Here is a 27,422-nt window from a genome sequence, read left to right on the forward strand (position 1 = left end):
TGCAACATGCACCTTGGAAAACTGTTTGACAGTTTCTTATAAAATTAAGCATAAATTTACCATATGACTCAGCAGTCCATTGCCTATGTATTCACTCAAGAGCAGTGAAAACTTATTTTCGCACAAAACCTGTATTCAAAACTTTTTAGCAGTTTCCTTTATAATTACCCCAAACTGGAATCAACCAAAATATCCTTCAACAAGTAAATGGATAAACAATCTGTGTGATACATTCATACAATGGAATAGTACTCAGCAATGAAAAGATATGAACTGCTGATACACACACAACAGCACAGATGAATCTCAATTGCATTAAATGTAGTGAAAGAAGTTAAAAGGCTACATACTGTATGATTCCATTTATATGGAAAAGGCAAAATTTGTTGGAAAAGGCAAAACTATAGATATGGAGAACAGGTCAGTGGTTGCCTCGAAGAAGAGTTTGACAACAAATGGCAGGAGGGAACTTTTTTCCATTGTGATGGAAATAGTATATATCTTGATTGGGGTAGTGTCTATATAACTATGAATTTTTCAATGGTTAGTCTTACTGGTTATAAATTATACTTCAATAAAATGATGTACATATTACCGAGTTTATGACACTTCCTTTGCTTATTATGAATTTTCTTAATTAGCTTGTACTAAAAGCTTATCACTTGGGAAGGTATAAAAGGTTTTGTTGTTAAAAAGTGTGTAAATGTGACACTGTATTACATTTATTTACTCTTACATCTTTTTCTTATGTTAACACTTTAGGAGGAGATAGTTTGACATATTTTATAATACATTATATCTTCAATACAATGTAAATTGAATTTTTAGGTGTTTATTTAAAAATACATTCCATTTAGACTAGAAGTCTGAAACATTTATGTTTTATAATTAATAGTTACTAACTAGAAACAAAGAAAAATTGTATGTGCTAATAAATCTACAGTGGAAATACTCTTGTTTAAAATTTTCTTGTTTAGATTTCAGAAAGGGAAGAACTGTCAGCTCAAAAACTTGTGTTTTTCACTGGCACATCCAATATAATGTGTAATCAACCCAGTTTAACTCAGTAAATATTAATTGAGTGCCCTCCACACTCTACGCTTCTAAGCTTCAATGCCTTTCTGCATTATCTTCTTTCCACCCAGAGTTTCCTTCTCTCCCCACTTTTATATGCCTACAAATTACTTATTCTTCAACATTCAGCTCCATCTTTGAGTCCTTACTGAACCTCCAATTGAGAACGTCTTATTCATTTTAACCCACTCTCTTTCCTTAGCTGTTTTCTGCCTTGAACATAATCATAATCTTAACAATAGTTTTTGGCTGGGCACAGTGGCTCACACCTATAATCTCAACACTTTGAGAGACTGAGGCGGGTGGATCACTTGAGGTCAGGAGTTCGAGACTAGCCTGGCCAACATGGCGAAACCCCATCTCTACTAAAAATACAAAAATTAGCAGGAGGTGGTAGCACATGCCTGTGGTCCCAGCTACTTGGGAAACTGAGACATAAGAACTGCTTAAGCCTAGGAGACGGGAGTTGCAGTGAGCTGAGATCACACCACTGCACTCCAGTTTGGATGACAGAGTGAGACGCTGTCTCAAAACCAAAACAAAACAAAAAACAGGGGAATACATTTACCAGAGATTTGCTAGGTGCGTTCTATGTCATTATTTCATTTATTCATCACAGTACCATGCCATGCAGGTAGTTTTGTTTGTTTGTTTTATAGAGACAGAGTCTCACTGTCACCCAGGCTGGAGTGCAGGGGTATGATCGTAGTTCATTTCATCCTCAACCTCCTGGGCTCAGGCAATCTTCCTGCCTCAACTTCCAAGTAGCTAGGACTGCAGGTGTGTGCCATCATGCCTGGCTCAGGTAGTTTTATTCCTGTTTTACAAGAGAGAATGATAAGATTCATGAAGGTTAACTAATTTTCCCAAAGCACACAATATAGAAAATGAAGATCTGGAATTCCAGCCCAGATCGACTCAATTGCAAAGCTGATGCTGTACTATTTATTGAATACGCATTTAACAAATATTTATCGTGTGACTTAACAGCTTGTTGACAAGAGCTGCTTTTACCATCTCTGTATTTCCTGGACTGATTATTTAATATTCCAAAGAAAGTGATATATGGGATAGTTTTGTGATTTGTTTTTAAGATATGTTATCTGTTTCTTATTTAAGAGAGCTTGTTTCCCAGTGTAGCACTTTGGTGATCAGTAAATACTCATGGAATTGAATTTGATGATTATATCATTTGCTATTAACCCCAAACAACATTTAATTCTGTTATTTAGTAATGAGACGGAAGAAGGAAGGGAAGAGAAAAATGAGAATATTTCATTACAATAATTTTTCCATTACTGTCTCTTTTTAATGTAGACAGTCGTGCAAACAGCCACAGTGGACTAATCTAAAGTGATTTTTATTTGCTTTTCCAAAAGATTGATTTCTTTTATAGTATTAACATAAATTTTTTATTGTTTGAGGACATAATAGTTGAATAGAGGGTAGGGGCAGCCAAGAATATGCCCAAGGGTGGGGAAAATTAAATCAGCTTAGATATTAGTTCATGGGCAATCTTTTTGAACTTTAGATGAGAGAGAAAAATAGTGTGGACATTCATTCACTCTTTCTTTTTAAATTGAGATATAATTCACATACTGTAAAATTCTCCCTTTTAAATTCTCAGTGGTTTTTAGTATATTCAAAAAGTTGCTGAATTATCATCACTTTCTAATTCCAGAACATTTTCTTCACCCTAAAAAGAAACTCCATATCTATTAGTAGTTATTTTCCATTCTGCCCTCCCCAACCCTATCCCTGTCAACCACTAATCTACCTTCTGTCTCTATGGATTTTCCTATGCTGGACATTTCATATAAGTGGAATCATACACAAGATGTGGTTTTTCTTTTTGGCTTCTTTCACTTAACATAATGTTTTCTTTTAGTTTTTTGGGTTTGTTGTTGTTGTTGTTGTTGAGACAGAATTTTGTTCTGTTACCCAGGCTGGAGTGCAGTAGTGTGATCATGGCCCACTGCAGCCTCTGACCTCCCGGGCACAAGCAATTTTCCCACCTCAGCCTCCTGAGTAGCTGGGATGGCAGGTGTGTGCCACCATGCCCAGCTAATTTTGTTTTCATTTTTTGTAGAGACAAGGTCTCACTCTGTTGTTCAGGCTGGTCTTGAACTCCTGAGTTCAAGCAATCTGCCCACCTCAGCCTCCCAAAGTGCAGGGATTACAAGTGTGAGCCACCACACCTGGCAACATAATGTTTTCAAGGTCCATTCATGTTGTAGCAGATATCATTACTTTATTCCTTTTTATAGCTGAATAATATTCCATTGTGCATTCATTCTTAGGTTAATCTTTTTTAGCATCCCTTTACATAAAGTACCATAGAAAGTGCTGCGGCCCTAGAGAGATGGATAAAACAAAGCGTCTGCTCTCCAGGGATAAAAGGAAGAAAGGCCATTTTGTGAAGAGATGAAGACTGAGCGGTTGTGGCCGCCTGCCAACTTTGAGCAGCAGTCGGCTTCTCCACATAGAACCCGGGAGTAGGAGTCTCAGATTCGAATCTCTTCTGCCTCCCCACTTCTGTGAGATTTTTGTGATCTTCAGCTACGTTTGCGGCTTTGTGAGAAGCCTCATCATCTAACACAGTGGCCAGCAACATTACCGACAAGACAGATCCTCACTCCATGAACTCCCGTGTGTTCATTGGGAATCTCAACACTCTTGTGCTCAAGAAATCTGATGTGGAGGCAGTCTTTTTGAAGTATGGCAAAATTGTGGGCTGCTCTGTTCATAAGGACTTTGCCTTCGTTCAATGTGTTAATGAGAGAAATGCCAAGGCTGCCGTAGGCGGAGATGTACAGCTCCTCTTTTGACTTGGACCATGACTTTCAGCGGGATTATGATGATAGGGTGTACAATTACCTAGCCCGTGTTCCTCCTCCTTCTATTGCTCGGACTGTAGTGCCCTCGAAATGTCAGTGTGTATCAGGAAACACCTCACGAAGGGGAAAAAGTGGCTGCAATTTTAAGAGAGGACAGCGAGGATCTTCCAAGTCTGGAAAGTTGAAAGGAGATGACCTTCAGGCCATTAAGAAAGAATTGACCCAGATAAAACAAAAAGTGAATTCTCTCTTAGAAAACTTGGAAAAAAATTGAAAAGGAACACAGGAAACAAGCAGTAGAGATAAAGAATGATAAGTCAGAAGGGGAGCACAGCAGCAGTTCCATGAAGAACGATGAGACTAATGTGAAGATGGAGTCTGAGGTGGGTGCAGATGACTTTGTTGAGGAGGGGGTCCTGCTGGATGATGATGACAATGAAGATTGGGAGATGACCAACTGGAGTTGACCAAGGATGATGAAAAAGAGGCTGAAGAAGGATAGAGGATGACAAGAGACAGTTCCACTGGTGAAGATGACTCAAGCACATAGTGTTAGAATCTTTGGTTTTTTTTTTTTTTTTTTTTTTTTTTTTTTGAGACGAGTCTCGCTCTTACCAGCTGGAGGCCATGGCCGATCTAGTCACTGCAAGCTCGCTACGGGTTCACGCATTCTCCGCTCAGCCTCAGTAGTGGGACTAGGCGCCCACCTAGCCGGCTAGTTTTTTGTATTCAAGACGGGTTTCACGTGTTAGCCAGGACTCGATATCTACTTTGTCGCCCGCCTCGGCCTCCAAAGTGCTGGATTACAGGCTGAGCACCCGCCCGCAGGGTTAGAATCTTACCCATATTTCTTACGTGGGTGCTGTAAATCAATTTTCCCATCCTTCCGTTCTTCAGCACTGCCATGTTTCCCAATCTTCCTTATTCATTTCATATTGCCCTGCACCTAGTTCCATTTTCACCTCATTTGATCCTCCTAATAGTTTTGTTAAGTCTTACCCTGTAAATTTTGCTTTTAATGTTGATACCTCTTTATGACGTAACAAAAAAAGGTATAATAATTTTGGCAACTTCTCCAAATAAGCTCTTGTATGAGGGAGTACAGTTCTTTTCATTCATACATAAGTTCAGTAATTGCTTCCCTAACTGCAAAGGCAATCTCCTTTAGTTGAGTAGCTCCTGAAAGCAGCTTTGAGTTAGAAGTATGTATATTACACCCCCACATTAGTGTGCTGTGTGAGGCAGTTCAACACAAATGCAACAACGTATTTTTGTGAATGAGAGCTGGCATGTCAAATGCATCCTCTAGAAAAATAATTAGTGTTATAGTCTTAAGATTTGTTTCTAGAGTTGATACTGTGGGTTATTTTTGTGAACACCCTGATGTTTGGGACCTTTTTTTCTCAAAAGAAACAAGTCCAAATTAAACCAGGAAAAAAAAAAAAAAAAAAAGAAGAAGAAGAAGAAGAAGAAGAAGAAGAAGAAGAAGAAGAAGAAGAAGAAGAAGAAGAAGAAGAAGAAGAAAGGGGTAGTTGAGAAGGATAATTTCTTTAAAACACTGCATCTCAGAAATAATTTGTTAGAATACTATTAAATATGAAAAGACAAACATCTTTCTATAATTATACTGTCAACTTGTCACCTTTTTCTTATGGTGCTGAAAAATAAACGTGGCAACAAGTGTGTTAGGTCAACTTGCAGATTGTTTTTATGTATATACATTTCTTACATTTTGTGTGAAGATGCTTGGATGAGAGAGGCATAATCCATATGAGAAAAAATATTTCCCTGGTGTAATAATGGATTTTTAAACATAGGTGATTATTTTAACTGTTCCAGTGTGAAAGGATTTATACTTTTGATTTAAGAGATAGAATATATATATGCATATCTCTCTATATATAATGTCTATATCTATGTTATATATATATATATATATATATATATATATATAAATCAAACAGACAAATGTGTGTAACTAAGGATGATCCCTCACAATGAGCAAAATGCATAAAGGATTGACATGGAAAATCTGTTAAATAAGACATTGAATATTATGCAAGGATTTCTATAACATTTTTACTTGTTGGTACTAAAAGTAATTTCCTTTTCAATATAGAAGCATTTTAATTGTGGAAATTATTTAATTTCCTTTTTGTGGAATCAGTTATACACCGTATATGGAGAGCTTGGGTTTTTCTCGTCTTTTTGACATTAAACACATCTCACCAAAACCATACACGAGGATTGTTTTGAAGACTTGCCAACATTCCAACAACCTCTTCAACCCTTTCATTGTTCTGAACCAGATTTCCTGAAACTTGACTTTAGAGATTTTATTACGATTTTTAAAATAGAAATCAAATTGATATAAAATATAATTTAGACTATTAGATCAATCAGTAGCCTTTTTATTCAACAGCTATTACAAATAATTTAACCTTATAATCACAGAGGTAAAAATAGAGTTGATAAAAATCTTTACCTTTTGATATTAATGAGGTAAATACTTAAGACTTGGGAGCAGAGGAACCATCTCCAGTTCAACAAAGCCAAAGGTTGCAATCACGATTAGCAGTAGCATCTGATCTTACTTCTAGTTGAACATTATTATTGTTATTATTACTATTATTATTATTATTATTATTATTATTATTGAGATGGGTCTTGCTATATTGCCTAGACTGGTCTTGAGCTCTTGGGCTCAAGTGATCCTCTCACCTTGGCTTCCCGAAGTGCTGGGATTACAGGCATGAGCCACCACTCTCGACCTCAGTATTATTTTTATTATACCACAGTGCCCTCCAAATTAACTGCAAGTTACAAATGCTGTCCTTCTAATCAACCTAGTAATCATTTACTAAAAATTTTTTAGTGACTTTAATTTTATAGAAATTAGGCAGACTATTTCAATCATATAACAGTGAATTATTCCACTAAACCAGTTCTACACGTTTTTGTTCATATAATGAAAATAAAAAGAGAAGCTTGATTATTTTCAGTTCAGAATACATTACCCTCAAATAAATTCAGGCCAGAGATGCAGCTACGCAGCCGTCTAGTGTCATAAAAAAGCAATTCACCATTGAGTGATCTCTCCATTCAGAAGTGTGCAGTCTTTTTTTTTATTATTATTATATTTTATTTATTTATTTATTTATTTATTTATTTATTTATTTATTTTATTATACTTTAAGTTCTAGGGTACATGTGCATAACGTGCAGGTTTGTTACATATGTATACTTGAGCCATGTTGGTGTGCTGCACCCATCAACTCGTCAGCACGCATCAATTCGTCATTTATATCAGGTATAACTCCCAATGCAATCCCTCCCCCCTCCCCACTCCCCATGATAGGCCCCGATGTGTGATGTTCACCTTCCCGAGTCCAAGTGATCTCATTGTTCAGTTCCCACCTATGAGTGAGAACATGTGGTGTTTGGTTTTCTGTTCTTGTGATAGTTTGCTAAGAATGATGGTTTCCAGCTGCATCCATGTCCCTACAAAGGACACAAACTCATCCTTTTTTATGGCTGCATAATATTCCATGGTGTATATGTGCCACATTTTCTTAATCCAGTCTGTCACAGATGGACATTTGGGTTGATTCCAAGTCTTTGCTATTGTGAATAGTGCCGCAATAAACATACGTGTGCATGTGTCTTTATAGCAGCATGATTCATAATCCTTTGGGTATATACCCAGTAGTGGGATGGCTGGGTCATATGGTACATCTAGTTCTAGATCCTTGAGGAATCGCCATACTGTTTTCCATAATGGTTGAACTAGTTTACAATCCCACCAACAGTGTAAAAGTGTTCCTATTTCTCCACATCCTCTCCAGCACCTGTTGTTTCCTGACTTTTTAATGATTGCCATTCTAACTGGTGTGAGATGGTATTTCATTGTGGTTTTGATTTGCATTTCTCTGATGGCGAGTGATGATGAGCATTTTTTCATGTGTCTGTTGGCTGTATGAATGTCTTCTTTTGAGAAATGTCTGTTCATATCCTTTGCCTACTTTTTGATGGGGTTGTTTGTTTTTTTCTTGTAAATTTGTTTGAGTTCTTTGTAGGTTCTGGATATTAGCCCTTTGTCAGATGAGTAGATTGCAAAAATTTTCTCCCGTTCTGTAGGTTGCCTGTTCACTCTGATGGTAGTTTCTTTTGCTGTGCAGAAGCTCTTTAGTTTAATTAGATCCCATTTGTCAATTTTGGCTTTTGTTGCCGTTGCTTTTGGTGTTTTAGACATGAAGTCCTTGCCCATGCCTATGTCCTGAATGGTACTACCTAGATTTTCTTCTAGGGTTTTTATGGTATTAGGTCTAACATTTAAGTCTCTAATCCATCTTGAATTAATTTTCGTGTAAGGAGTAAGGAAAGGATCCAGTTTCAGCTTTCTACTTATGGCTAGCCAATTTTCCCAGCACCATTTATTAAATAGGGAATCCTTTCCCCATTTCTTGTTTCTCTCAGGTTTGTCAAAGATCAGATGGCTGTAGATGTGTGGTATTATTTCTGAGGACTCTGTTCTGTTCCATTGGTCTATATCTCTGTTTTGGTACCAGTACTATGCTGTTTTGGTTACTGTAGCCTTGTAGTATAGTTTGAAGTCAGGTAGTGTGATGCCTCCAGCTTTGTTCTTTTGACTTAGGATTGTCTTGGCAATGCGGGCTCTTTTTTGGTTCCATATGAACTTTAAAGCAGTTTTTTCCAATTCTGTGAAGAAAGTCATTGGTAGCTTGATGGGGATGGCATTGAATCTATAAATAACCTTGGGCAGTATGGCCATTTTCATGATATTGATTCTTCGTATCCATGAGCATGGTATGTTCTTCCATTTGTTTGTGTCCTCTTTGATTTCACTGAGCAGTGGTTTGTAGTTCTCCTTGAAGACGTCCTTTACATCCCTTGTAAGTTGGATTCCTAGGTATTTTATTCTCTTTGAAGCAATTGTGAATGGAAGTTCATTCATGATTTGGCTCTCTGTTTGTCTGTTACTGGTGTATAAGAATGCTTGTGATTTTTGCACATTAATTTGGTGTCCTGAGACTTTGCTGAAGTTGCTTATCACCTTAAGGAGATTTTGGGCTGAGACGATGGGGTTTTCTAAATATACAATCATGTCATCTGCAAACAGGGACAATTTGGCTTCTTCTTTTCCTAACTGGATACCCTTTATTTCTTTCTCTTGCCTGATTGCCCTAGCCAGAACTTCCAACACTATGTTGAATAGGAGTGGTGAGAGAGGGCATCCCTGTCTTGTGCCAGATTTCAAAGGGAATTTTTCCAGTTTTTGCCCATTCAGTATGATATTGGCTGTGGGTTTGTCATAAATAGCTCTTATTATTTTGAGGTACGTTCCATCAATACTGAATTTATTGAGCGTTTTTAGCATGAAGGGCTGTTGAATTTTGTCAAAAGCCTTTTCTGCATCTATTGAGATAATCATGTGATTCTTGTCTTTGGTTCTGTTTATATGCTGGATTACGTTTATTGATTTGCGAATGTTGAACCAGCCTTGCATCCCAGGGATGAAGCCCACTTGATCAGGGTGGATAAGCTTTTTGATGTGCTGCTGAATCCGGTTTGCCGGTATTTTATTGAGGATTTTTGCATCAATGTTCATCAGGGATATTGGTCTAAATTTCTCTTTTTTTGTTGTGTCTCTGCCAGGCTTTGGTATCAGGATGATGTTGGCCTCATAAAATGAGTTAGGGAGGATTCCCTCTTTTTCTATTGATTGGAATAGTTTCAGAAGGAATGGTACCAGCTCCTCCTTGTACCTCTGGTAGAATTCAGCTGTGAATCCATCTGGTCCTGGACTTTTTTTGGTGGGTAGGCTATTAATTATTGCCTCAATTTCAGAGCCTGCTATTGGTCTATTCAGGGATTCAACTTCTTCCTGATTTAGTCTTGGAAGGGTGTAAGTGTCCAGGAAATTATCCATTTCTTCTAGATTTTCTAGTTTATTTGTGTAGAGGTGTTTATAGTATTCTCTGATGGTAGTTTGTATTTCTGTGGGGTCGGTGGTGATATCCCCTTTATCATTTTTTATTGCATCTATTTGATTCTTCTCTCTTTTCTTCTTTATTAGTCTTGCTAGCAGTCTGTCAATTTTGTTGATCTTTTCAAAAAACCAACTCCTGGATTCATTGATTTTTTTGGAGGGTTTTTTGTGTCTCTATCTCCTTCAGTTCTGCTCTGATCTTAGTTATTTCTTGCCTTCTGCTAGCTTTTGAATGTGTTTGCTCTTGCTTCTCCAGTTCTTTTAATTGTGATGTTAGAGTGTCAATTTTAGATCTTTCCAGCTTTCTCTTGTGGGCATTTAGTGCTATAAATTTCCCTCTACACACTGCTTTAAATGTGTCCCAGAGATTCTGGTATGTTGTATCTTTGTTCTCATTGGTTTCAAAGAACATCTTTATTTCTGCCTTCATTTCGTTATGTACCCAGTAGTCATTCACGAGCAGGTTGTTCAGTTTCCATGTAGCTGAGCGGTTTTGATTGAGTTTCTTAGTCCTGAGTTCTAGTTTGATTGCACTGTGGTCTGAGAGACAGTTTGTTATAATTTCTGTTCTTGTACATTTGCTAAGGAGTGCTTTACTTCCAATTATGTGGTCAATTTTGGAATAAGTGTGATGTGGTGCTGAGAAGAATGTCTATTCTGTTGATTTGGGGTGGAGAGTTCTATAGATGTCTATTAGGTCCGCTTGGTGCAGAGATGAGTTCAATTCCTGGATATCCTTGTTAACTTTCTGTCTCGTTGATCTGTCTAATATTGACAGTGGAGTGTTGAAGTCTCCCATTATTATTGTATGGGAGTCTAAGTCTCTTTGTAAGTCTCTAAGGACTTGCTTTATGAATTTGGGTGCTCCTGTATTGGGTGCATATATATTTAGGATAGTTAGCTCTTCCTGTTGAATTGATCCCTTTACCATTATGTAATGGCCTTCTTTGTCTCTTTTGATCTTTGATGGTTTAAAGTCTATTTTATCAGAGACTAGTATTGCAACCCCTGCTTTTTTTTGTTCTCCATTTGCTTGGTAGATCTTCCTCCATCCCTTTATTTTGAGCCTATGTATGTCTCTGCATGTGAGATGGGTCTTCTGAATACAGCAGACTGATGGGTCTTGACTCTTTATCCAGTTTGCCAGTCTGTGTCTTTTAATTGGAGCATTTAGTCCATTTACATTTAAGGTTAATATTGTTATGTGTGAACTTGATCCTGCCATTATGACATTAACTGGTTATTTTGCTCATTAGTTGATGCAGTTTCTTCCTAGCCTCGATGGTCTTTACATTTTGGCATGTTTTTGCAATGGCTGGTACCGGTTGTTCCTTTCCATGTTTAGTGCTTCCTTCAGGGTCTCTTGTAAGGCAGGCCTGGTGGTGACAAAATCTCTACGCATTTGCTTATCTGTAAAGGATTTTATTTCTCCTTCACTTATGAAACTTAGTTTGGCTGGATATGAAATTCTGGGTTGAAAATTCTTTTCTTTAAGAATGTTGAATATTGGCCCCCACTCTCTTCTGGCTTGGAGAGTTTCTGCCGAGAGGTCTGCTGTTAGTCTGATGGGCTTCCCTTTGTGGGTAACCCGACCTTTCTCTCTGGCTGCCCTTAAGATTTTTTCCTTCATTTCAACTTTGGTGAATCTGGCAATTATGTGTCTTGGAGTTGCTCTTCTCGTGGAGTATCTTTGTGGCGTTCTCTGTATTTCCTGAATTTGAATGTTGGCCTGCCCTACTAGGTTGGGGAAGTTCTCCTGGATGATATCCTGAAGAGTGTTTTCCAACTTGGTTCCATTTTCCCCCTCACTTTCAGGCACCCCAATCAGACGTAGATTTGGTCTTTTTACATAATCCCATACTTCTTGCAGGCTTTGTTCATTTCTTTTTCTTCTTTTTTCTTTTGGTTTCTCTTCTCACTTCATTTCATTCATTTGATCCTCAATCGCTGATATTCTTTCTTCCAGTTGATCGAGTCGGTTACTGAAGCTTGTGGATTTGTCACGTATTTCTCGTGTCATGGTTTTCACCTCTGTCATTTCGTTTATGACCTTCTCTGCATTAATTATTCTAGCTATCAATTCTTCCACTCTTTTTTCAAGATTTTTAGTTTCTTTGCGCTGAGTATGTAATTCCTCCTTTAGCTCTGAGAAGTTTGATGGACTGAAGCCTTCTTCTCTCATCTCGTCAAAGTCATTCTCTGACCAGCTTTGATCCGTTGCTGGCGATGAGCTGCGCTCCTTTGCAGGGGGAGATGCGCTCTTATTTTTTGAATTTCCAGCTTTTCTGCCCTGCTTCTTCCCCATCTCTGTGGTTTTATCTGCCTCTGTTCTTTGATGATGGTGATGTACTGATGGAGTTTTGGTATAGGTGTTCTTCCTGTTTGATAGTTTTCCTTCTAATAGTCAGGACCCTCAGCTGTAGGTCTGTTGGAGATTGCTTGAGGTCCACTCCAGACCCTGTTTGCCTGGGTATCAGCAGCAGAGGTTGCAGAAGATAGAATATTGCTGAACAGCGAGTGTACCTGTCTGATTCTTACTTTGGAAGCTTCCTCTCAGGGGTGTACTCCACCCTGTGAGGTGTGGGTTGTCTTACTGCCCCTAGTGGGGGATGTCTCCCAGTCAGGCTACTCAGGGGTCAGGGACCCACTTGAGCAGGCAGTCTGTCCGTTCTCAGATCTCAACCTCCGTGTTGGGAGATCCACTGCTCTCTTCAAAGCTGTCAGACAGAGTCGTTGGCGTCTGGGCCGGTTTCTGCTTTTTTTGTTGTTGTTGTTTAGCTGTGCCCTGTCCCCAGAGGTGAAGTCTACAGAGACAGGTGGGTTTCCTTCAGCTGCTGTGAGCTCCACCCAGTTGGAGCTTCCCAGCAGCTTTGTTTACCTACTTAAGCCTCAGCAATGGCGGGCGCCCCTCCCCCAGCCTCGCTGCTGCCTTGCGGTTAGATCGCAGACTGCTGTGCTAGCAATGAGGGAGGTTCCGTGGCCGTGGGACCCTCCCGGCCAGGGGTGGGTATAATCTCCTGGTGTGCCCGTTTGCTTAAAGCGCAGTATTGGGGTGGGAGTTACCCGATTTTCCAGGTGTTGTGTGTCTCAGTTCCCCTGGCTTGGAAAAGGGATTCCCTTCCCCCTTGCGCTTCCCAGGTGAGGCAATGCCTCGCCCTGCTTCAGCTCTCGGTGGTCGGGCTGCAGCAGCTGACCAGCACCGATTGTCCGGCACTCCCTAGTGAGATGACCCCAGTACCTCAGTTGAAAATGCAGAAATCACCGGTGTTCTGTGTCGCTTGCACTGGGAGTTGGAGACTGGAGCTGTTCCTATTCGGCCATCTTGCTCCCCCCCCTCAGAAGTGTGCAGTCTTAATGTATGGCTGTGAGAAACTGTTATTTTATGATCTTTTTATTAAAAGCTTGACTGAAAACTAAAATAAATTAATAAATTAGAGCAGGGAAGTGATATAGTCTTATCATACATGTAGGATGAACCACTACTAGACTGTTAGTCTCTAATACTGTATTCCTCAAGCTTTAACAGGCATAGAATTTTCTGGTAGTATTTATTTATTAATAAAATGTAGATCCTGAACTGATTGTTTGCCTGTGGTGGGGCCTGGGAATGTAAACATTAAACTAGTACCCCTGGTTATTCGGATGCAGAAGAGGGAGGACCACCCTTTGAGAAACACTGATTAAAGACTCCAGTTGTTTTTGATGATTCTGTTCTTCTATTTAGAATTAGAGGCACTTTGGAGACAAATTGCATGAGCTCAAATCCTAGCTCATTTGTTTACTAGGTGGTGACCCTGGGCAAAATACTTAACCTCTCTGTGCTTTTCATGTCTGTAATATAGTATAGCTATTTCATGGTAATTAAAGACATAAAATACACTTACACTAGAACCTGACATATATTAAGAGCTATTAAAGTGTTAGCTTTGCTCATTGCAACCTCTGCCTCCCGGGTTCAAGTGATTCTACTGCCTCAGCCTCCCAAGTAGGTGGGACTGCAGGCTCATTCCACCACACCCAGCTAATTTTTGTATTTTTAGTAAAGACGGGGTTTCACCATGTTGGCCAGGATGGTCTTGATCTCTTGACCTGTGATCTGCCTACCTCGGCCTCCCAAAGTGCTAGGATTACAGGTGTGAGCCACCATGCCCAGTCCTAAGCTTTAAAGGATGCTGATGAGGAAATGCTAAAGATGGCACATGTTCAATGTAGTGTTAGGGAGATAAATTAACTTTCAACGAAATTGTTTCTTTTTTTTTTTTTTTTTTTTTTTTTTTTTTTTTTTTTTTTTTTTTTTTTTTTTGAGACGGAGTCTTGCTCTGCCACCCAGGCTGGAGTGCAGTGGCCGGATCTCAGTTCACTGCAAGCTCCGCCTCCCGGGTTTACGCCATTCTCCTGCCTCAGCCTCCCGAGTAGCTGGGACTACAGGCGCCCGCCTCGTCGCCCGGCTAGTTTTTTGTATTTTTTAGTAGAGACGGGGTTTCACCGTATTAGCCAGGATGGTCTCGATCTCCTGACCTCGTGATCCGCCCGTCTCGGCCTCCCAAAGTGCTGGGATTACAGGCTTGAGCCACCGCGCCCGGCCCGAAATTGTTTCTTTTCAGTGAATATATTTAAGATTATATGTATAAGATATATCTTAGGGACCTGGGCAAGATGGCTGAATGGGAACAACTACAGTGTGCAGCTCCCAGCGAGATCAATGCAGAAGGTGGGTGATATCTGCATTTCTAACTGAGGTACCCAGCTTATCTCACTGGGACTGGTTAGACAGTGGGTATAACCCACAGAGGGTAAGCAGAAGCAGGGTGAGGCGCTGCCTAACCCATGAAGCACAAAGGGTTGGGGAACTCCCTTCCCTAGCTAAGGGAAGCCCTGAGGGACTGTGCTGTGAGAAACGGTGCATTCTGGCCCAGATACTATGCTTTTCCCATGGTCTTCGCAACCTGCAGACCAGGAGATTCCCTCAGGTGCCTACACCACAAGGGCCCTGGGTTTCAAGCACAAAACTGAGTGGCCATTTCGGCAGACACCAAGCTAGCTGCAGGAGTTTTTTTCATACTTCAGTGGTGCCTGGAATACCAGCAAAACAGGACCATTCACTCCCCTGGAAATGGGGCTGAAGCCAGGGAGCCAAGGTCTACCTCAGTGGATTCCACCCATATGGAACCCAGCAAGGTAAGATCCACTGGCTTCAAATTCTCGCTGCCAGCACAGCAGTCTGAAGTCGACCTGGGACACTCAAGCTTGGTGCGGGGAGGGGCATCGCCATTACTGAGGCTTGAGTAGGTGGTTTTCCCCTCAGTGTAAACAAAGCCACCAGGAAGTTGGAACTGGGTGGAACCCACCATATCAAAGCCACTGTAGCCAGACTGCCTCTCTAGATTCCTCTTCTCTGGGCAGGGCATCTCTGAAAGAAAGGCAGCAGCACATCTGGTGGGTGCCCCTCTGGAACAAAGCTTCCAGAGGAAGGAACAGGCAGCAATCTTTGCTGTTTGGCAGACTCTGCTGGTGATAGCCAAGCTAACAGGGTGTGGAGTGGACCTCCAGCAAACTCCAGCAGACCTGCAGCAGAGGGGCCTGACTAATAGAAGGAAAACTAACAGAAAAGAATAGCATCAACATCAACATAAAAGAACATCCACGCAGAAACCCCTTATGAAGGTCACCAACATCAAATACCAAAGGTAGATAAATCCACGAAGATGAGGAAAAAACAGTGCAAAAAGGCTGAAAATTCCAAAAACCAGAATGCTGCTTCTTCAGAGGATCACAACTCCTCACCAGCAAGGGAACAAAACTGGACAGAAGAATTTGATGAATTGACAGAAGTAGGCTTCAGAAGGTAGGTAATAAACTCCTCCGAGCTAAAGGAGCATGTTCTAACCCAATGCAAGGAAGCTAAGAACCTTGAAAAAAGGTTAGATGAATTGCTAACTAGAATCACCAGTTTAGAGAAGAACATAAATGACCTGATGGAGCTGAAAAACACAGTTCAAGAACTTTGTGAAGCATACACAAGTATCAATAACCAAATTGATCAAGCTGAAGAAAGGATATCAGAGATTGAAGATCAACTTAATGAAATAAAGCATGAAGACAAGAATAGAGAAAAAAGAATGAAAAGGAATGAACAGTGCCTCCAAGAAATATGGGACTATGTGAAAAGACCAAACCTAAATTTGATTGGTGTACCTGAAAGTGATGAGGAGAATGGAACCAAGTTGGAAAACACTCTTCAGGATATTATCCAGGAGAACTTCCCCAACCTAGCAAGACATGCCAAAATTCAAATTCAGGAAATATAGAGAACACCACAAAGGTATTCCTCAAGAAGAGCAACCTCGAGGAACGTAGTCATCAGATTCACCAAGGTTAAAATGAAGGAAAAAATGTTAAGGGCAGCCAGAGAAAAAGCTTGGGTTACCCACAAAAGGAATTCCATAAGACTAACAGCTGCTCTCTCTGCAGAAACCCTACAAGCCAGAAGAGAATGGGGGGCCAATATTCAGCATTCTTAAAGAAAATAATTTTCAACCCAGAATTTTATATACAGCCAAACTAAGCTTCGTAAGTGAAGGAGAAATAAAATCCTTTAGGGACAAGCCAATGCTGAAAGATTTTGTCACCACCAGGCCTGCCTTACAAGAACTCCTGAAGGAAGCACTAAACATGGAAAGGAAAAACTGGTACCAGCCACTGCAAAAACATACCAAATTGTAAAGACCATTGGCACTATGAAGAAACTGCATCAACTAATGGGCAGAATAACCAGCTAGCATCCTGATGACAGGATCAAATTCACATATAACAATAATAACCTTAAATGTACATGGGCTAAATGCCCCAATTAAAAGACACAGACTGGCAAATAGGATAATGAGTCAAGACCCATCAGTGTGCTGTATTCAGGAGACCCATCTCACAAGCAAAGACACACATACGTTCAAAATAAAGGGATGGAGGAATATTTACCATGCAAAGGGAAAGCAAAAAAAGCAGGGGATGCAATCCTAGTCTCTGATAAAACAGACTTTAAACCAACAAAGATAAAAAAAAGACAAAGAAGGGCATTACGTAATGGTAAAGGGATCAATGCAACAAGAAGAGCTAACCATCCTAAATGTATATGCACCCAATACAGGAGCACCCAGATTCATAAAGCAAGTTCTTAGAGACCTACAAAGGGACTTAGACTCCCACACAATAATAGTGGGAGACTTTAACTCCCTGCTGTCAATATTAGACAGAACAACGAGACAGAAAATTAACAAGGATAATCAGGACTTGAACTCAGCTCTGTACCAAGCAGGCCTAATAGACATCTATAAAAGTCTCCACCATAAATTAACAGAATATACATTCTTCTTAGCACCACATCACACTTATTCTAAAATTGACCACATAATTGGAAGTAAAACACTCCTCAGCAAATGCTAAAGAACAGAAATAACAAACAGTCTCTCAGACCACAGTGCAATCAAACTAGAACTCAGGATTAACAAACTCATGCAAAACTGCACAACTACACGGAAACTGAACAACCTGCTCCTGAATGACTACTGGGTAAATAATGAAATTAAGGCAGAAATAAATAAATGCTTTGAAACCAATGAGAACAAAGACACAACATACCAGAATCTCTGGGACACAGCTAAAGCAGTATGTAGAGGGAAATTTATAGCACTAAATGCCCACGGGAGAAAGCGCAAAAGATCTAAAATCAACACCCTAACATCTCAACTAAAAGAACTAGAGAAGCAAGAGCAAACAAATTCAAAAGCTAGCAGAAGACAAGAAATAACTAAGATAGAGCAGAACTGAAGCAGATAGAGACACACAAAACCCTTCAAAAAATCAATGAATGCAGGAGCTGGTTTTTCGAAAAGATCAACAAAATGGATAGACCACTAGTTAGACTAATAAAGAAGAAAAGAGAGAAGAATAAGTAGACATAATAAAAAATGATAAAGGGGATATCATCACTGATTTCACAAAAATACAAACCACCATCAGAGAATACTATAAACACCTCTACGCAAATAAACTAGAAAATCTAGAAGAAATGGATAAACTCCTGGACACATACACCCTCCCAAGACTAAACCAGGAAGAAGTCAAATCCCTGAATAGACCAATAACAACTTCTGAAATTGAAGCAGTAATTAATAGCCCTAACAACCAAAAAAAGCCCAGGACCAGACAGAATCACAGGCGAAATTCTACCAGAGATACAAATAAGAGCTGCTGCCATTCCTTCTGAAACTATTCCAAGGAATAGAAAAAGAGGGACTGCTCCCTAACTCACTTTATGAGACCAGCATCATCCTGATACCAAAACCTGGCAGAGACACAACAAAAAAAGAAAATTTCAGGCCAGCATCCCTGATGAACATCAATGCGAAAATTCTCAATAAAATACTGGCAAACCAAATCCAGCAGCACATCAAAAAGCTTATCTACCACAATCAAGTCAGCTTCATCCCTGGGGTGCAAGGCTGGTTCAACATACGCAAATCTGTAAACGTAATCCATCACATAGACAGAACCAATAACAAAAACCATGTGATTATCTCAATAGATGCAGAAAAGGCCTTCGATAAAATTCACCCCTTCATGCTAAAAACTCCCAATAAACTAGGTATTGATGAAATATATCTCAAAATAGTAAGAGCTATTTATGACAAACCCACAGCCAATATCATACTGTATGGGCAAAAGCTGGAAGCATTCCCTTTGAAAACTGGCACGAGACAAGTATGCCCTCTCTCACCACTCCTATTTAACATACTATTGGAAGTTCTGGCCAAGGCAATCAGGCAAGAGAGAAATAATGAGTATTCAAATAGGAAGGGAGGAAGTCAAATTGTCTCTGTTTGCAGATGACATGATTGTATATTTAGAAAACCACATCGTCTCAGCCCAAAATCTCCTTAAGCTGATAAGCAACTTCAGCAAAGTCTCAGGATACAAAATCAATATGCAAAAATTACAAGCATTCCTATATGCCAATAATAGACAGAGAGCCAAATCGTGAGTAAACTCCCATTCACAATTGCTATAAAGAGAATAAGATACCTAGGAATACAACTTACAAGGGATTTGAAGGACCTTTTCAAGGAGAACTACAAACCACTGCTCAAGGAAATAAGAGAGGACACAAATGGAAAAACATTCCATGCTCATGGATAGGAAGAATCAATATTGTGAAAAAGACCATGCTGCCCAAAGTAATTTATAGATTCAATGCTATCCCCATCAAGCTACCATTGACTTTCTTCACAGAATTAGAAAAAACTACTTTAAATTTCATATGGAACCTAAAAAAGAGACCTTATAGCCAAGACACTCCTAAGCAAAAAGAACAAAGCTGGAGGCATCACGCTACCTGACTTCAAACTATACTACAAGGCTACAGTAACCAAAATAGCATGGTACTGGTACCAAAACAGATATATAGACCAATGGAACAGAACAGAGGCCTCAGAAATAACACCACACATCTACAGCCATCTGATCTTTGACAAACCTGACAAAAACAAGCAATGGGGAAAGGATTCCCTATTTAATAAATGGTGTTGGGAAAACTGGCTAGCCATATGCAGAAAACTAAAACTGAACCTCTTCCTTACACCTTATACAAAAATTAACTCAAGATGGGTTAAAGCCTTAAGCATAAGACCTAAAACCATTAAAAACCCTAGAAGAAAACCTAGGCAATACCATTCAGGACATAGGCATGGGCAAAGACTTCATGACTAAAACACCAAAAGCAATGGCAACAAAAGCCAAAATAGACAAATGGGATCTAATTAAACTAAAGAACTTCTGCATAGCAAAACAAACTATCATCAGAGTGAACAGGCAACATACAGAATGGGAGAAAATCTTCGCAATCTGTTCATCTGACAAAGGACTAGTATCTATAATCTACAAGGAACTTAAACAAATTTACAAGAAAAAACCCCATCAAAAAGTGGGCAAAGGATATAAACAGACACTTCTCAAAAGAAGACATTTGTGTGGCCAACAAAGATACGAAAAAAGGCTCATCATCTCTGGTCATTAGAGAAGTGCAAATCAAAACCACAATGAGATACCATCTCACGCCAGTTAGAATGGCGATCATTAAAAAGTCAGGAAACAACAGATGCTGGAGAGGATGTGGAGAGGTGGGAATGCTTTTACACTGTTGGTGGGAATGTAAAGGCATTGTAGAAGAACACTGTAACAGACATTGTGGCGATTCCTCAAGGATCTAGAACCAGAAATACCATTTGACCCAGCAATCCCATTACTGGGTATATACCCAAAGGATTATAAATCATTCTGCTATAAAGACATATGCACATGAATGTTTATTGCAGCACTATTCACAGTAGTAAAGACCTGGAACCAACCCAAATGTCCATCAGTGATTGACTGGATAAAGAAAATGTGGTACATATACACCATGGAATACTATGCAGCCATAAAAAAGGATGAGTTCATGTCCTTTGCAGGAACATGAATGAAGCTGGAAACCTTCATTCTCAGCAAACTAACACAGGAACAGGAAACCAAACACTTCATGTTCTCACTCATAAGTGGGAGTTGAACAGTGAGAACACTTGGACACAGGGAAGTGAACATCACACTGGGGGGCCTGTTGGGTGGTGGGGGCTAGGGGAGTGATAGCATTAGGAGAAATACCTAATGTAGATGATGGGTTGATGGATACAGCAAACCACCATGGCACGTGTATACCTATGTAACAAACCTGCACGTTCTGCACATGTATCCCAGAAGTTAATGTGTAATACAAAAAAAAAACAGAAAAAGTATGCATGAACAGGTATGTGTATGCAGCAGAGAAGAGGAGGTAAGTACCTATGGCTGATAATACTTAAGACGGCATCAAACTACATACCAAATTGTTACTTCACTTCTGTTTCTCTGGCTTACTTCAGAATTACCTTGCACAGGATGAAAGACTTAATGGAACAGGAAAGGGTCCTTGTGTTCAACCTCAGCTTTTAGGATGGGAGTAGCCAATGGGAATAATCTGGGCAATCCTGCACGTGAAGACTGGGAAACCCAAGTCTTATATCTCATATACCATGGTAATTTTTACAGTTCCACAGATGAAAATGAAATGAAACCAACTTCATCATTTTCAGAAAAGATGTCTTTTAAGAAATCTATTGTTATTACTATAAAAGCAAAATAAAACAGGATCACTGTTTTATATAATTACAAATTTTTAAAAATGTGTGCATGACAAATGCTGTGTAATACACCTCATTATTTTCAGAGTGTCCCTGATGGGCTCCTTATCCTTGACCTAAAAATGGTGATTCCAAATTTAAGACTTTCTTGGGTGTACTTTTTAATTGCAGTAAATACAGAGGTCAAAATTACTCTTGGGTTTCTAGTAAGAAGAAATGCAATTACTTGTGAATTATTTTAAGCTCAAATGCTATTTGCTATCTGTTAAAATGGTAAAACAAGTTACTCTGTTATGGACTATATACCCACAAAAGTCTTTCAGTAAAATGTTATTGCGAAAGTGTGTCTTAAAATCTAATTGTTAGTCTTTGTTACACTTGCCAGCTCAGAACAGTCAGGAACCTTTTTGTGTGATAAGCCTCACAGAGGCTATGGAAAACATGAGCACTTTTTTCTTGGGAATATAATTGCAGTAATACTGTACCACCTAATGAAGTCATAAAAAATAATTTATGTAGAAATATAGTTCTGAGAGCCTTGCGATTACTGCCTTTTGTGTCATTCTGCCTACATTACACAAACTAGGACTTAGGAAGTCCTGGAAATAATATGTTGGATATTTTCTAATTATTGTGTCAGCATGATCAATCATTTTCTAAATTTGCCAGTTTCCTGAAATAGCTTAGCTTATGTTCATAGCACTTTAGAGGAAGCAGTGCAAAATTAGTTTCTATCGGTGTCACAAAAGAAATGAAATATTTATCTTTGGCAAAAAGACCTGTACAGCAAACTTCAATTAATGAGTACAAGAATTAGAAATCAAAACTTTGTTTAGTCTAAGGAAAAACAGTTCTTTAAACTGTAACCACATGGCTGTTTCTTGTTTGCATCAACTCTGGGTGACTGTTATTGTCTTCTGTGAATTCTCTGGGGCAGGGGCCTGACTTTGTTGAATGAGCCAATTGTTTTCCTTTGTGTTGCCCATCTAGTAAGTTCCCATCTGGTTTGTATCAGACTGTTTTCACAGCCAGCAACTGCTGCCTTCTCTATATCCTGACACTTCGGGGCCGCACACTATCAAAGCACTGCTGCGATGGCCTTGCTGGCAGGGCCTATACAGCTGTGCCTCACAGCTTGGAACTATTACCCAGAGTAATGGTAACGTAGAACTTGGACTGGCCCTTATTCCCACTGGTGTCGTGTGTACAGTGAGCAGAAACCCACCCTCTCCCTCTCTCCCCCTTGCCCCGAAACTTGCTATTCAACAGAAAATCTTTAAAGCACTTATTTTAGGATGTGGAATGGTGGTGTTCCTATTTTCTAGTGGCTTCCTGTATTTGAAAGCTCATTTTTCATTCTTTCACTCTTTCAAAAGTTGCAGGTCTGGCCTTAGGGAAGTGAACTGGTCACTATGTCACATTTAATTTTTGTTTCTATATTTAGTTAGGAATGGCTAGAGATGTCAAAACCCACTGTCAAAGCTACACAGATAGTACAGTGTATTTTTAGTGATAATCACAAGCCATAATTTGAGAGAAGTCTTCATATTTCAGAAGGGTTTCCATCTCAGAAAGTAGATTTTCTGTGTGTAGATCTAGAGGCACTTAGCTTCAAACTGTTTAGTAAATATTAGGGAGTTACTTTGCCGTCAGCTTTGGTAATTATCAGATGTCATGATACGAATGTTATAATAGTGGCCTTCTCTAACAGTCTGTGGCCTGGTGTCATATACATGTATTAGAATTATGGGCATTATTACTGACAAAGCTATGGTCGAGTTTAAGTGTAGTTATGATTTTATTGCTTAATAGACATAAACTGAAACAGCAAACTTCTTTTGTACCAAAGAAAGGAATTAAATGTGAATTTACAATGTATTAAGATTTTTTAAATGCTGTCAAGATTAGTTAAAACTGGATTATAGTTTGTGCTTTCAATTAAATCAAGTGGCTGATTGTCGTAGAGCATGAAGTATCCTAGATAGTAAGCCCTGTGAGAGTTAAACTACAGCAACTACAAAATCTCACCTTCTGCTTCTGAATAATTTCAGTGCACTGGTATTTCAAGGTTTCAAGAGAAAAAATAGAAAGGAATTCATCTTTGTAGTCAGCAGTATGGCCTCTGCTGTAACTTAGTTACTTAGTGCAACTATTTGATATTAAAGGTTACCTAGTAATGTCGGTAATTTGGCTTAATTTTATCATTGGAAAAAAGTTTAAAACTACAAAGGTATCACCTTTTAATTGCTGAAACTACCCTATTGGTTTTTTCCATTTTCACTTTTTTATGGAAGAATAATATACATTCAGAAAAGTACACATATCATAAGTGTATAGCTCAAAGAATTTTCACAAATACAGTACACTTGTGCAAGCAGTATCCAGCTCAAGAAATTGAACACTGCCAAACCCCCAAAGGCCCTCATGCTCCCTTTCAGCCCAGCCACAGTCTGCACTCCCACAAGCATAAAGCCACTATTCTAACAACCTAGCTTAGTTTCCTTGTTTGCACTTCACGTAAATGAAATCATACGGTATGTAAGGCTTCTATGTAAGGCAAACCTATTGTAGTTTTCAAGATTCTTTTAGTTTTTAAACTATTATGGCATGCTTTTATAAAGAATGATCTGAGAGGAATTTGTTTTAGTAGCTGTTTCACAGGCTATTCAACTAGCAGGAAGTGAGTTGTAGATAAAGTTGTCTATTAAAACATAGAGTCTCTCAGTTCTCAACCAAATTTTAATGCTGGAATGTCCCTCTAGACATTCTTGCCCCTAAAAGGCAGGCACTCTCTGTCATAACACCAACAGGAATACAGTCAAGTACTTAAATGCCTTTTAATGAGCTTTAATAATTGAATGTACATTACTCAAGTTAATTGTGATTTGCATTCAGGATAGGTGGGTCATCTATTTTCTGAATTAACTGTCAACTTCTTGGCAGTGGGATATATACTTTTATGCTGCCAGGATCCTATTTCTGAAAATGCTATTATTTAAGAGAGTTGGTATACCTACTAGAGCCAATGAGTAACTTAATTTGGAGGATATGGCCAGGTTATTTAACAAGTACTAACTTCTTTTTATATATTTTTAAGTACCCTAATAATTTATTGGATTTTTTTTTTAAGTGTACTCAAATTAGTATAAAAATGCAGCTATTCTGACTGTTACTAATTTTAGATGTCTCCTTATTAGGTTTTGTTTTAAATTCTGTACATCATCCCTTTAAAAATTTGTGTTGTTTTATGGGTTAAAAAATTCACATTTTGGGGGGGCTTCATCTTTATATCCTTGTTTTGCCGTTAACAGCCCTAGAGTTTTATGCTGTTTTCTTAGATAATCCACAAAGAGTTTGTTGGCCGGGCATGGTGGCTCATGCTTGTAATCCCAGCACTTTGGGAGGCCGAGGCAGGTGGATCACCTGAGGTCAGGAGTTCGAGACCAGCCATGGCCAACATGGTGAAACCCCGTCTCTACTAAAAATGCAAAACATTAGCTGGGCGTGGTGGCAGCCACCTGTAATCCCAGCTACTCAGGGAGGCTGAGGCAGGAGAATCGCTTGAACCCAGGAGGCGGAGGTTGCAGTGAGCCTAGATCATGCCACTGCACTCCAGCCTGGGCAACACAGCGAGACTCTGTCTCAAAAAAAAAAAAAAAAAAAAAAAAAAAAAAAGAATTTGTTTAAAATAATACTGTAAAGATTTATAGATGTAAGTATTGCTATACCAGTGACTCTTACTGAAAATAGCATTAAAGAGTCAGAAGGTAAGCTTTCAAGCCCACAATAATTTTTTTTAATATAAGAGTATAACTATTATAAAGCCCAAATTTCTATTTTTTAAAAATACCAATTTTTATAAATGTTATTTTATTTTAGATTCAGGGGGTACATGTGCATGTTTATTGCGTGGATATATTGGTATATTGCTTACTTGTGGGGATTGGGCTTCTAATGTACCCATTACTCAAATAGTAACATTGTACTTGATAGGTTTTTTCAACCCTGCTCCCCCTTCCCCACCTTTTGGAGTTTTCATCGTCTGTTATTTCCATCCATATGTCCATGTGTATCCATTATTTAGCTCCCACTTACAAGTGAAAATATGTGGTAATGGATTTTCTGCTTCTCAGTTAGTTCACTTAGGTTAGTGGCCTCCAAGCTCCATCTATGTTGCTGGAAAGGACATGATTTCATTCTTTTTCATGGCTGTGTAGTATTCCTTGAAAAATACTAATTTTTGAAAAGCTTGTACACTAACTATAACATGGCTTACTTTCAGTTGGCACTAGATATAGCAATAATATTTTGAATGATTATTTGAAATGAAAAGCTAAAATATTGAAATAAGGGGGGTATTTGGAAAAGGCACAGTGTGTACAAGTAGTGCAATCCCAGTACCCCCTGTGTGCCTTCAATTAAAGGTTTTTCAGCCCGTATCCCTGCTTTTCCAGGCTGGAATTCTATTTCCAAATCTCAGATCACTTGTTCTTTATTTTATAGTATCTTCAAACATTTAAGTAAAAGTTAACAAGTCAGCTTTTAGTGATAAAGATAAAAATATCAATTATATTTACAGTTAATATATAACTCAATTTCTAGTCAGCATTGCTCATTCAAAATTTCCATAGAAATGTTAATAGAAATTTATAGATCAAATAATTGCAAAGTTTTCCTTCTCTTCTTTTGACTTCAATACCAGTATTATTTTTTTTTTTTTCAGTTTTGATCAGCAGGATAAAGAATTGTAAGAACCAACAAACTTGAGAAGCAGTTTTCAAGTTGTGTTGATCTAGTTGTAGACCATGTTTGCTACTTTAATCAACTGCAGAGCACAATACTCACCCTTCCAGTAAACCCCGTAAATCAACAAGAGAGAATTATGAAGCCACTACTTGTTCTAAGAATAAAAGTGGTCAACTCTGATATTGTGATAGTGGCTTGTTTTTTTTAACTGTTAAGAGTTATCGCCGGGCGCGGTGGCTCAAGCCTGTAATCCCAGCACTTTGGGAGGCCGAGACGGGCGGATCACAAGGTCAGGAGATCGAGACCATCCTGGCTAACACGGTGAAACCCCGTCTCTACTAAAAAATACAAAAAACTAGCCGGGCGAGGTGGCGGGCGCCTGTAGTCCCAGCTACTTGGGAGGTTGAGGCAGGAGAATGGCGTAAACCCAGGAGGCGGAGCTTGCAGTGAGCTGAGATCCGGCCACTGCACTCCAGCCTGGGCGACAGAGCGAGACTCCGTCTCAAAAAAAAAAAAAAAAAAAAAAAAAAAAAAAAAAGAGTTATCACTGCAGAAGTCAAGATTCTCCCCCAGTTTTGACTGAGGAGAGTTTATGTTTACAATAACAGCAACAACAATATGTCATAGTTACCATTTATGTACCCTTCCTTTATGTGGCATACTCTGCTAAAATCCTTGATAAATGCAATTAGGTAGATAATATTCTTTCTATAAACAAGTGGTTCTTCAATGGAAGGGATCTCTGAGGTGGTATTGATACCTTTGTTTTCATGTTTATACTGTTTGTTCTTTGTAGAATTTGAAAGGGAGCTGTATTAAACTGGAGGGACCAAGCAGTCATAGTTTCTCTCCCTCTCTAACTCTTGGAAATTTAGAAACAGAGTGAGAAGTGAACACAGATAGCATTTAAATGATAACATTTAAATGTTAAATGTGAGCACTTTTTTTTTTTTTTTTTTTTTTTTTTTTTTTTGCGAGGGAGCCTCACTCTGTCGCCCACGCTGGAGTATAGTAGTTGCAATCTCGGCTCACTGCAAACTAAGGCTCCCAGGTTCATGCCATTCTCCTGCCTCAGCCTCCCGAGTAGCTGGGACTACAGGCACCCGCCACCACACCTGGCTAATTTTTTGTATTTTTAGTAGAAACGGGGTTTCACCGTGTTAGCCAGGATGGTCTCAATCTCCTGACCTCGTGAGCCACCACTCCCGGCCCATAGTGAGCACTTTTAATACATTTAAAGATTTTTAAAAATTGTATCACAGTTGAGCTGGGCATGGTGACAGACACCTGTAGTTCTAGCTACTAGGAAGACTGAGGTGGCAGGATGGCAGGATCCCTTGAGCCCAGAAGGTCAAGGCTGCGGGTGAGCTATGATTGTACCACTGCACTCCAGCCTGGGTAACAGAATGAGACCCCATTTATTTAAAAAACAAACAAACAAAACCTATATTTTTGGTTGTATGTTCAATTTTGGTCTATTTGTGGATATCAAATATATGTAACTTGTATTTGTCCACATTCTTGTCCTTATAAAACTATGTAAGTTTT

General features: G+C 39.1%; 1 protein-coding gene and 1 pseudogene across 4 annotated transcripts in view; both read left to right on the plus strand.

Moving 5' to 3' along the window:
• The window catches only part of KIAA0586 (KIAA0586 ortholog), a 138,618-nt gene that overhangs the window by 101,525 nt on the left and 9,671 nt on the right, over nucleotides 1–27,422 (plus strand). Inside the window, exon 30 of one of the 4 annotated variants that reach the window (XM_030931408.1) lies at nucleotides 3,375–3,634. The exons of the other annotated variants lie outside the window; for them this stretch is intronic. Coding sequence (XP_030787268.1) covers nucleotides 3,375–3,379 — 5 coding nt within the window. The 3' untranslated portion in view covers nucleotides 3,380–3,634. Of the gene's footprint in view, nucleotides 1–3,374; nucleotides 3,635–27,422 lie in introns of those variants that run through there. 4 annotated transcript variants of the gene reach the window in all.
• Nucleotides 3,691–4,413, plus strand: LOC104657827 (annotated as a pseudogene).

This window comes from Rhinopithecus roxellana, chromosome 5 (genome assembly GCF_007565055.1).
Source record: "Rhinopithecus roxellana isolate Shanxi Qingling chromosome 5, ASM756505v1, whole genome shotgun sequence".
In the NCBI taxonomy this organism is placed as follows: domain Eukaryota; kingdom Metazoa; phylum Chordata; class Mammalia; order Primates; family Cercopithecidae; genus Rhinopithecus; species Rhinopithecus roxellana.